General features: G+C 34.5%; 1 protein-coding gene across 9 annotated transcripts in view; it reads right to left on the reverse strand.

Moving 5' to 3' along the window:
• LOC118012471 overlaps nucleotides 1-12,472 on the reverse strand; it is a 275,259-nt gene that overhangs the window by 132,881 nt on the left and 129,906 nt on the right. For 3 of the 9 annotated variants that reach the window (XR_004679716.1, XM_035008089.1, XM_035008088.1), the window contains exon 4: nucleotides 5,669-5,794. The exons of the other annotated variants lie outside the window; for them this stretch is intronic. Coding sequence is in view for 2 of the 3 variants with exons in the window: in XM_035008089.1 (XP_034863980.1) it covers nucleotides 5,669-5,794 (126 nt within the window). In the remaining variant the exon portion in view is untranslated. The remainder of the gene's footprint in view (nucleotides 1-5,668; nucleotides 5,795-12,472) is intronic. 9 annotated transcript variants of the gene reach the window in all.

Here is a 12,472-nt window from a genome sequence, read left to right on the forward strand (position 1 = left end):
GGAATATAGTCAATGGTATTACAATAGCGTTGCATGGTGACAGATGGTAGCTACACTTCCGGTGAGCATCACATAACATATAGGGCTGCCAAATCACTATGTTGTGCACCTGAAACCAACGTAGCATTGTGTGTCCTATAGTTCGGCGAAACATAAACAAAAAACTGATTAAGAAGCATCCTCATAAGGATCGATATGTACCTTAACAACAAAAAATATTTCCTCCATTTATCTTCTATTTGCTTTTTTTTTAATATAAAAACTTTTTTGAGGGGATAGTTTTAGATTTACAGGAAAGTTATAAACATTGTACAGAGAATTCCCATGTGCCCTGCACACTTACTGTTAACATCTTCCATTACTATAGTACATTTATCAGAATTATTGAGCAAACATTGCTACATTACTATTAACTAAATTGCATGCTTTATTTGGATTTCACTAATTTTTCCATATCATTATTCTATTTCAAGATACCATGCAGAACAATACATTACATTTAGTTGTCATGTCTCCATAGTCTCCTTTGGTCTGTATCACAGATTTTCCTTGTTTCTGATGACCTTGACAAATCTTAAGGAGTACTGATCAGATAATTAGTAGAATGTCTCTTGATTTGGTTTTTTTCTAATATTTTTCTCATGGTTAGTCTAGGGTTATCGGTTTGGGGAGGTCTTCTGTTTGCTTTTATGTTCTGATTGTATTTTGTCTGGCCGAGAGTTCAAAAAAAAAAAAGCTTTTCCATGTGAGGCAATGTTTGGAATCCTGCTTTATTTAGCTCTCCTTGCTCAATTTTAGTTAGTGATTGAGATGAAAGCTGTTCAGATAACTACCAAAGGAGATGAGATGATGCTAGCAAATAACCATGCAAAACAGAAGAAAATATTTTAGCCTATTTCTCTGAATATGTAAAATCCCTCCCCAAGTATATTTTCCTGAATCTTCTTTCACACCAAAGACAACAGCTCACCACATATTATTTTCCAGTATGCTTATTTCATTTTGTATACGAAAAGGTCAACCTGAAAATATACATCAAACCTGAATGAAAACATCCTCTTTTCCTATGCAACATACCAGTGCTTGAAGTTTGCTCTTCCAGCATTATTTGTTTAATAGAAATATTTTCCATACCACCTGGTTCTGGCAGAAAGTCAAAATTTGCATTTATATGAGGTAGTTTATCAAATATAACATACAGAAGTCTGTTAAGTACACATTGCATTTTGTTTGTGAGAAAATCTGTTTGTATTTAATGTAGTTTTTAAATTAACCTTAATGAAAGCTTCTGAAAATTGTTGTTCTAAGCATTTGAAATATGCAACAAGAACTGGTGGAAGACATAAACATGTTTTCCATTATATGTTATCAGATAGCCCAAAATTACTACAAAGAAGAATGTGGGACTATGTTAAATTAGAAAGATAAGCAAGCATTTAGTTAAAAGCAAAGGTCTTTAGAAGAGGAAAGCATCTAACACAGTTAACCCCAAACATCTTCTAACAATCTTCAGTCAGAGGTATTTTTACATTTTTAGGTTAGAATGTTACTTACTATATGCAGAAATGAAAATAATTTGCAACAAACCTTAACATTTCATTTCTCTTAATCTAAGATTTGCTAAGTACAGACTCACCCAAGGGTTTCTCAAGTGCTGCAAAAGGTAATTGCAACAAGACCCTATCTGGCTGGGTCCCTCCAGACAATAGTTTAGTCTCTTCTTTTTCCACTGTCCTTTCATCCCTCACAATATCGTTCTTAATACCTTCTTGAATTTCAACCTAGCTCAGTAATTTTCGCATGGAGCGCTCCCTAGGAGTGGATACTGGATTCCTGTTTATTTCTAGTAGACCATGTTTTGATCAGTTGAGGCAAACTCAAGTGTCTTTAGGTCTTAGACAAATTATTTAAATAAGGAAAGTCTGCTACACAGGTGCTAAGGTGAACAGGAGAGCACAGAACATGACTTTAAAGGAGGAAATTTCCACTGGGCCCCATACTGTTTTTGCTACGTCAAAGGAAATAAGGAAATACACTCAACATTTTCAGATAACAGATTTTTTTGATTAAAGCTGGATGTCCAACTATTTGTATAAAAACACATGATATTTAAATGCTAGAAAGTAACTTTGAAATATTTTAAAATATTGTGTAAGCCAAACAAAATATGGCTGATGCCAGTTTGTAACCTGTGTTATAAAGTACAATAAATAAAAAATGTTAATGATCCTTTTCAAGCAAAAGCTGGGAAAATGACTATTTCCTTTAACATATATTTTATTCCTTTGGGTGGAAAGCCATGGGATGTTTAGAAACAAATCAGATATTATTCAGAAGTATTGCCCTTCGATGTATATAGCATTTGGCAAAGTCTAGGTTATGGTCCTTAATCATAGATTTGCTACACCTTTGATCACAAATTTCTTTGAAGCCATTGCAGGGTTGCTCTGATAGTGTTACAAAAAAAAATCTTGCAACAAAGATTTTTATGCAATAAACTCCATCTCTGATTATGTTATTTAACAGTTCTAGTTTCCTAGGTCTCTTATCTCCTAACCTTAAATTTGTTTATTCATAATTTTATCATATGGAAGCCTAATCTAAAGTATTTAATTTACTAAAACTATACATAGAGGGTTTGATCCTTCATATATTTCTCCTTCGATCTGCCATTTGTATAAGGCACATTTTGCTCTAAACCATCACGTGTAGCAGTGGCCTCTTCTGTTAATGTCCAGGTGGCTTTGGCTGGGATAAAGAGAGGTATGTGAAGCTGTCAATTTCTATGCTAAGATCTATCAAAAAAAAAGCACTGCACACCTTATTCATCCCTTATAGTCCCAATAGTGGGAAACCTCTCTATGAATTTTACTTTTCCCTTCCATCTTAATCAGGCCCCTCTGACATGTTAGAAAGAAATTGACAAAACTAGATGTGAATCATATGCCTCTTCTCTCCCCGATCCCAGACTAACACAATCCTATGAGGGATGAGCTTTGAGCTCTTTGCCATCTTTATCATGTCTCCAAATCCTTCCATGTAGCAAAGTCAACATCTTTAATGTAAGAAGGATTTCATACACTATTATTATTTCTAGAATGCATTTGAAGTGTGATTTAACATGTTTGAGGGAGATTTTAAAGGATACAGGGGCTATTTAGTGGAGATTTAGAAGTTAGTTTTTAATGTAAATAATTTGTAAGTCTTTTTACCCTAAATTACACTCACCAGGAACCCGATCTCAAAATATAATGCAGAACTCCCCTAACAGCACAACAGGTCTAGGAAAAATTAGACCTTTGTACACACACACATGTGTGGTTTGGTCTATTTGTAAGATGGCACATGGAACACATGTTCATGTATTATTATAGAACTTCAAGTATTGCAAAATTCATGCAAATAACTTCAGAAATTCCAGCACAGTTTTTAGAATAATTTCAAGGAGAAAATGCTTATTCTGTGTCTATAGTTAGGATTTTTATGAAAACAGCCATGCTTGGCAACTAAAGTGGATAATCTTAAATCGGGCCATTCACTGGATTACAACATAAAAGATTAAAATCCAATTTCTCCATTTAGCGATCATCCATGAAGCGTCTATAACATGCAAAGGAGACAATACAAAATGGCTTACCATAAAAGATGTATAGGTCCACCATTTTTGAAGAAGACAGTACTAATTTAAGGTGTATTAAAGTTTTGACATACCTTAGTTAATGTAATTAAGCAGTTGTGTTGTTTTCAGTCATTCTAACATAGTACATAAGATGCCACTAATACTAAAGTTATTAAGCCAACATTTTAATTTATATGGCTATTTTCTAGATATATTGTGGAACCTTGACTAATAAAGAATTTTATGAATTGAAGTGTATTTTTTAAAAATGTATTTTAAAGTCAGAGAAAGTTTATCATCAGATAAAATTTGAGTTTGTTCTTAATCTTATCAATGTTTAAGGTTTGTGGTCTATGAACCATCTGCATTAGAATCACCTATGAATACTTGTTAAAAACATAAAGCCTTGGGCACCATGCTAGAATTCACATTTTTGTCATCACCACCTAATTTTCACACAGGAAGAACTGAGAACTATTGGTTTATCTCTTAAGAAATTATTATGATGAGTTCATCACCTCTCCAATGGGATCAGAAATCCTTCACAGCAAAGTAAAACCTCATCATTAGCTTGTTTGTTGTACTGTGATGTTCCTCTTTGCTAACAGTTATATTATAGCCACTAGATTTTCTCTAAAAAATCCCATTTAATACATTTCTATTCTCTGTGAAGCACCTATTTACATCATTTGGTGAATTCTTGTGTTTATGTTGTTGTTCTTTTAATGTATGTTTAATGTATCCCTTTCATACCCCATATTTTTCCAAAATGAATGTCAGGTGACTTGATATGGCATAAATGATTACAAAATTAATTCTTACAATTTTGGTAATTCATTCCTTCTCTCTGAAAGTTTAAGAAAAAAATAGACCATATTATGCTTTTGCTTTTGCCTGTCTGGATTCTGACCCAGTTTTTTATCTAGTTTCTTGGGGCTTGAAAAATGTCTCTAACCTGCACCTTACTCTGATTATAACAAAGATAAAACCAGTACATTTCCATCTTCATGTAAAAAATTTTCACAAAATGAAGGAGTTAATATTTCCATACTTGACCTTTTCTCATTACAAAGAGAAATGCAAATAATTTAATAACATTATTTGCTTATACCCCTTAAGGTTCAAATAACTAGTTATTATATAGGAACAGCTAGGTCTAATCTGCTTCAGAAGAAACATACTCTGTTAGTGTACAATAGCTAATATCAGATCACTAATAGATTTAACCTTGTAAGTTCATAGATATTTAAAAGTGTTATAGTTTGAAGGTCAACTTGTCTGTCTTACTGTAAAAGAAAGACAAAGAAATGAATAAAAATTAGAAAGAATTAATTCTTCAAAAAGTTTTTACAAATCAAAACCCTGCAGTTTCACACTGAGAACAAAAGAAGCATATTAAACACCAAAGTTTATCAAGACAAATTAGGTCCCAGTTTCAAATTTTCTTTAATCTTTTGCATCTGAACAGTTTTTTTGCCTCATGCTGTTTTCCCTAGTTAAATGTTAAAATGAATTCTAGCCAATACCATTGACTTCCTCCCTTAAAAATATTGAGACACATAATAAAAAATTAATTACTTCCCCTAATTTCCGTGTGATTCTTTAAAAAGATGTAAAATTCATTTAAAGTAAGTGGTGACTTTGTCTTTGAAGATCACGACAATTAACATGGATCAAAGCTTAGGTTCTGTAACGATGATAGCTTATTAGCATAATGAAATTAACTTAGAGACAAGAATCTTTAATAGGTACAACAAAAATGCTTTAATAATACTTGAAGAAAATTATGTATTTGCTAGAAGTACAACAGTTTCAGATTTTCTATCCAATTAATAAGTTGTTAATTAACTCCTTTCCCAAACAATGCACACTTTAAGTTAACATCTGCCCATGGAATATTCTGTCTATTGTGCTTCATTTTTTTGGACGGATATTGCAGTTTTGCCAATGATACTTTGTATTTTTTTATTAAGAAAATTCAAGTTTACTCTTCTATACTACAGACCCAATATTTTCATCATTAAAATAAAAGAAAGCTTAATCTCATACCTTGGGAAGGGAATGAAGATGTCAATAGATGACTGCATCGTGTTTGGCAGTTCACACTTCAGGTTTCCACATTTCAAGGGCAAATTGTTTTTGGACAGCTTTCGGGTGTCTATAAAATTTGACCCACTGTTTCAACCCAAGAAGAGAAAACTTTTTCATTAAAAATAATACTAATAATTTTGGTCTAAGTGTATATGTTGGAAACCACTTGGATTTGAGGATAAGTAAAAGAATACTTTATTTCCCATATCAAGTCTTTAAAATTATGTTTTATCCAAGTGCCAGTAAAAATGTGTCTTGTCATTTATTTCACCATTCATTTATTAAGCCAATATCTACTGGACGCTAATATTCACTGAGTATGCCACACACCGCGTCTCTGAACATTAAAAAGAAGAGAGGTTGTGTTGCCATAGGTTTTGTTTTCCCTGATGCTGATGTTTTGGTTTCAGCTGACTGGTTGATTTTCTCTTTGTCCATCTAGCAGACATGGGTACTCTGTCCAGGTCCTTTTCTCTGTTACACGTGACTGTGACACTATCTTTCTGACAGAAACATAATCCGAAAACAAAATAAAAAATCAACAAAAGAATGATCTTTTTATATTAAAATTTAACAAGGAACTTCTCCCAATTGTACTCCCCTTATCCCACCTCCAAAAATCCCTTTCTCTTCCATATCCATATAGGAAATTTGTGTGTTTTCCAGTTCATAGATGTTGGGAATAATCTTTCCAAGTATTTTTTTCTCTGGATCCAGAAACTAGAGAATAGCTTTCGATCCCAAATTATTCTGCTGCTCCCAATCCACATCATCAGTTCTTGGTTCCCCTGGTAAAGATCAGGTATTTACTTGTCTCTCTTACCACCTGATCACCTACCTGCCTCTCCCTGACCACACAGCTGCATGATAAGCTCCTTTTCTATCAGATAAGGGCCAAAACAGGAAGCACAGAAATAGGGCTCAAAGCAGATATACAGAGAGAAATACAAGGAGACCAGGAATATTACGAAGGTCAGTGATGCAACGGGAACAGAACTCTGTGATTCTTTCAACTCTTGCCCCAGAATAAATTATGGCTTGAGTGAATTCAAACATTTCAGCATATGAAGCCTATTTCTTTTTCTTTTCTCTTTTTCTGTAATCAGCTAGTAGTTCTCACTCCCTGCTTGAGCCCTAAGAATATTTTGTACCTTTATTTTAAAATTTACAAATTTCATTTTGTATATATGGCTATTTTTGGAGGTGTCTTACCACACTACTCAACTATCCTTGAAGCCCTATTATTTTTTTTTTTTAATTTAAAAACTATAATAAAATTGACTGGTATTTGGAGAAGTAACCTGACTTCTCCCCTCTTCCTGTTGATCTCCCGTGAGTAACTACAATCAGTCAAACCTTACTAAAAGATCAGTGGACAAGGGAGCTTGGGAAGTATAGTTTACAGGGATTAGCCACTCTGATTATAGGACAGAGCAGGAGAGAGCACAAAATGGATATAAGAATGACAGGCACTATTTTGCAAATAATAGCTTCTTATTAATGACAGATACTAGATACAAGAGAATATTACTGAAATCGAATCCACATGGATTTTCTTACCACCTCTTCAGTACTCTAAAGAATACCACCACTTAGCTTGAGCATGGCGCTATCTTCCTGCAATGCATGTCAGATTATATCATACCTCCCATTTTAACACCCTTCAATTCCTTCTCTGCTTTAGAATATAAAGCTTGCTTTATACAGTGTATCACACAGACCTTTGTGCTTTGTGCCCCTTTCACCTCTAGCACCTCCTTCTGGACACCAAAATATACCTCCTGGCCAAATAGAAACTAATCACTTGAAATTTTAGACTGTTTCCAGCTTTTGCAGACATGATTTTATTTATTTTTATTTTTTTATAAGATTTTTTTTTTTAATTTATTTGAGACAGAGAGAATGAGAGAGAGAGAGCACATGAGAGGGGGGAGGGTCAGAGGCAGAAGCAGGCTCCCTGCCAGCAGGGAGCCCAATGCGGGACTCAATCCAGGGACTCCAGGATCATGACCTGAGCCGAAGGCAGTCGCTTAACCAACTGAGCCACCCAGGCACCCTTGCAGAAATGATTTTAGAATGCTTGAGATGCTTAACTTCTCCCAACCCACTGGCAACACACCCATCACTAGGGCGTTCCCCCCCCATTACAATAACTTTTATAGTCCTTCAAAACTTCCTTTAATCTTTGTGTCCCTGGTATGACTTAGGGGTACTTTTGTGTTCCTCTTGAACTCTACGTATACCTCCATGACTACATTTACTTTACAGTGAACCCCTGCAGGATTTTAAGTACATGAAAGTTGAGGACTATACCTTCTTAATTTTGAACCACTAATGCTCATCACATAGCAGGAAAACAAATGGGAAGAAATATTATTTGTTTGGCCCTCCTCTATGCCCCCCTTCCTCCTGTTGAATTACTAAATTAATGAATGAGTAATCTCTTCTTTGACCACATTAGGTAGCAGTATATTCACTTTCTATATCCTATAGCTATAAAGACACTCAACAAATGAAGCAAAATTCCATTCTGTTTTCTGTAATGTAAATGGAAGCTGTTCCTTAAAGATATTTTAAACAATAATTAAAATATCTAACAATGGCCTCCTCTAAATAAAAATAGATTCAGTCCATTTCCTTTTCATTGAGCATTCTCTTTTAATGTAATCCTTTCCTTCTTTCCATGAGTACTGCTACTCTTCACTGTCCAAGGTTTTATGCAGCTGTGTCCTGGATTTGAATTTCCCTTGATGACCCTGTTCCTTTAATGTTGCTGTTCTTGTTTGTTTTCAGAATAATTTATGTTTCGCACTTAATTTGCATGTTTTTTTTTTTTTTTCTAACTTCATAAGTTTGAACAAGAGTATAGTTTTCTGGTCTCCTATGACAACTCAGCAGGCTAACATACTGTACAAAATATGTTCTGTTTTATTTTGTTTCTTCCCTGATCAAGTGCAAAAGATATTTGCCCTGGGTAACTATCTCTTTCTTCTTATTATTATATATTACACAACTAATAGCAAGGGAATCCCTAGGCAAGAAGGTAGAAAAAGAAAGGAAGGAAGGAAGGGAAGTGGAAAGGAAGGAAGGAAGGGGGGCATAGGGGAGGGCCAAACAAATAATATTTCTTCCCATTTGTGTTTGCTTACCATTTTTGACCATAAACACCTTCACAGCAATACCTTTAACCATGTTACCACAAAGCTTCAGAAATCAATTGAAATCAGGATCCCTGAGAGGATAGATATACAATCGATCTGTCTAAGGGCTGCTACAGTGAGAAAAGTCAGGGTATATTAGAGTCTTAGCCTCTAGATGACCAATGATATTATAAAGGGCTATCAGGAAAAGTAGAAGGGCATTCAATTTGTGTGACTGGCACAATTTGAGGGAGACCCAGAGATAGATCACTTCAGCTGTTTTAAAATATCCTATGAAAAGCTGACAATCATTTCTGAGATCTCCATTTGCTTTGGCATGGCATAAATTGTACATTATGCATGTATTGTTTTGTTGTTGTGTCAATTTTTTATTTAAATTCTAGTTAGTTAACATATAGTGTAATATTCATTTTGGGAGTAGAATTTAGTGATGGAGGGCACTGGTTGTGATGGGCACTGGGTGTTAAATTATGTATTGTTTTTAATGGAAGATTTTCAAACACATGCAAAAGTATAAAGAATGATATAATGATTATTTGTATGTCCATCCTCCAAATTCAACAACTACCAACTATTGGTCAATAGTCTCAATACATCCCCATTTTCCCACTTTCATTGTTGTCACTGGTAGTGTTACATATCTGAAGTGTTTTATTTAATTTAATTTAATTTTACTTTATTTTATTTTTTTGAGGGAAAACTAAATGGGAAATCATCAGAGAGGGAGAAAAACCATGAGAGACTCTTAACTATAGGAAGCAAATCAAGGGCTGCTGGAGGGGAGGCGGGTGGGGGGGATGGGGTAATTGGGTGATGGGCATTAAGGAGGGTATGTGATGTGATGACAACTGGGTGTTATATGCAACTGTTAAATTATTGAACACTACATCTGGAACTAATGATGTACTATATGTTGGCTAATTGAATTTAAATTAAAAAAATAAAAAATAAATAACAATAACCCGAGTTTTTTTTAAAGCAAATTCCAGACATCATATAATTTTACCCATAAGTTCAATATAAATTTCTAGAAGATAGGGACCATTTTAAACAACCACAATGCCACCAAGCATCTATATAATTAAGCAATTACTTCTTAATGTCATCATTATCTAGTCCACACTTAATTTTCCCTCCACTCTTTCTTAGATTGTGTGTTCAAATCAGAACACAAAAAAACTGGGTTGTTTTTCATGTTGAATTTCTCTTAGTCTTGAAGTGTGTAATTATTTCCTTAAATTGTCACTTAACCCCTTCCTTATCGCCAGGTTTCCTACAAACAGGTGGATAGAGATAGAATTTTAAATACAGTCATATTAATATTTTCAGTGGTATTTGTGAGGTAACAACACCTCATGGCTGGTGCTGTGTGTTCCCTATTGTACCATGGCGGATCCACTTAATATCCAGTGGTTTCCATTTGTACAGTATCTGTTTGTACCGTTTTTTGGTTTTTTGTTTAGTGATAAACTGATATTCAGTGAAGTTTTATCAATGGATTCCAGTGCTGTCAGCCTGATACATCCATTATAAAATTCCCCATCAAAATATTCATGCAAGTTTTGGTATAAGTATTACATACATAATTATTTTATTGGAGGTTGCAAAAAGTGATTTTAAAAATTCTTTCTTTCCTTGTGAATATTTTTCCTCTTATGGTAAAAATCTTGGTTTCTTTGAAACACATTTTGGGGTAAATTGGAATAAACCTGATGGACATCCATTTTGGGTTTAGTAAAAACATTTAAGGGCGCCTGCGTGGCTCAGTTGGTTAAGCGACTGCCTTCGGCTCAGGTCATGATCCTGGAGTCCCTGGATCGAGTCCCGCATCGGGCTCCCTCCTCGGCAGGGAGTCTGCTTCTCCCTCTGACCCTCCCGACCCTCCCCCCTCTCATGCTCTCTCTCTCTCAGTCTCTCTCTCTCAAATAAATAAATAAAATCTTTTAAAAAAATTAATTATATTTTTTCTTTATGTTACTTATACATGATAAGAATAAATCCAAAATATTTGGGTATATATTAAATATTGAATTTTTTAAACATTTGGGTAAAATCTTGTATTTATGAGAAAGTCAAACTTGCTCCTCTAACTTTAATTAAACTTTTTTTTTTTTAGTTGAAGAAAACTGTAGATACACATAAAACTAAGCAATACTACATAGAGGTCTCATGTTCCCTTTACTCAGTTTTCTCCAATGGTATCAGCTTGCAAAACTATAGTACAATATCACAACCAGGATATTGACACTGATATAACCAAGATACAGGATACATTTCTATCACTACAAGGATTACTAATGTTTCTCTTTATAGTTTCCATCCCCTCATTCTTACCCTGTGGAAACCACCAATATGTTCTCTAGTTACACAATTTTGTCATTTCAAGAATGTTACATAAAGGGAATAATTCAGTATGTAGTCTTTTGGAAACATCCTTTTTCACTCAGTAAAATTCTCTGAGATTCATCCAAGTTGTTGTGTGTGTCAATAGTTCATTCATTTTTAACTCCCGAGTAGTATTCCATGCACATTAGACTATTTAACTATTTATCTATGGAAAGGCAACTTGGTTGTTTCTAGTATGTGGCTACTATCAATGAAGATGCTGTGAACATTTGTATGGAGGTTTCTGTGTGAACATAAGTTTTTATTTCTCAGGGATAAATGCCCATAAGTGCAATTATTGGGTTGTATGGTGCTTGCATCTTAAATTTCCTTAAGAAACTGCCAAACACTTTTTAGGGATGTACCATATTCATTTCCACCAACAATGTATGAGTGATCCAATTTATCCTCATCTTCATAAGCATTTAGTTTTCACTATTTTTTTAAAAAAATTTTATTTATTTGAGAGAGAGAGAGATCACAAGCAGGGGGTAGGGGTAGAGGGAGAAGCAAACTCCCTGCTGAGCAGGGAGCCCAATGTGGGACTCGATCCCAGGACCCTGGGATCATGACCTGAGCCAAAGGCAGACACTTAACCAACTGAGCCACTCAGGCACCCAGTTTTATCACTATTTTTTATTTTAGCCATTCTGGTAGGAGTATAGTGATATCTTGTATTTTTAATTTGCTTTTCTCTAATGGCTAATTATGTTGAATATTATCAAACACATTTATTTGCTGTCTTCATATCCTTTTCAGTGAAATATTTGATCTTTTGCTTATTTTCTGATTGGATTGCTTATTTTTTTACTATTGAATTTTGAGAGTTGTTTACATGTTATAGATACTATTCTTTTTTTTTTTTTTTTAAAGATTTTATTTATTTATTTGAGACAGAGAGAATGAGAGACAGAGAGCATGAGAGGGAGGAGGGTCAGAGGGAGAAGCAGACTCCCCGCCAAGCAGGGAGTCCGATGTGGGACTCGATCCCGGGACTCCAGGATCATGACCTGAGCCGAAGGCAGTCGCTTAACCAACTGAGCCACCCAGGCGCCCTAGATACTATTCTTTTGTAAGACATGTGGTTTGCAAGTAATTTTTCCAAGTCTGTAGCTTGTCTTTTTTGTCCTTTCAAAAGTATCTTTTACAGAGCAGAAGTTTTCATTTTGATCAAATGTAATTAATTCATTTTCCCTTCTGTAAATCATGCTCTTAG

The sequence above is a fragment of the Mirounga leonina genome, unplaced genomic scaffold (genome assembly GCF_011800145.1).
Source record: "Mirounga leonina isolate KUSES-001 unplaced genomic scaffold, KU_Mleo_1.0 Mir_151, whole genome shotgun sequence".
In the NCBI taxonomy this organism is placed as follows: Eukaryota; Metazoa; Chordata; class Mammalia; order Carnivora; family Phocidae; genus Mirounga; species Mirounga leonina.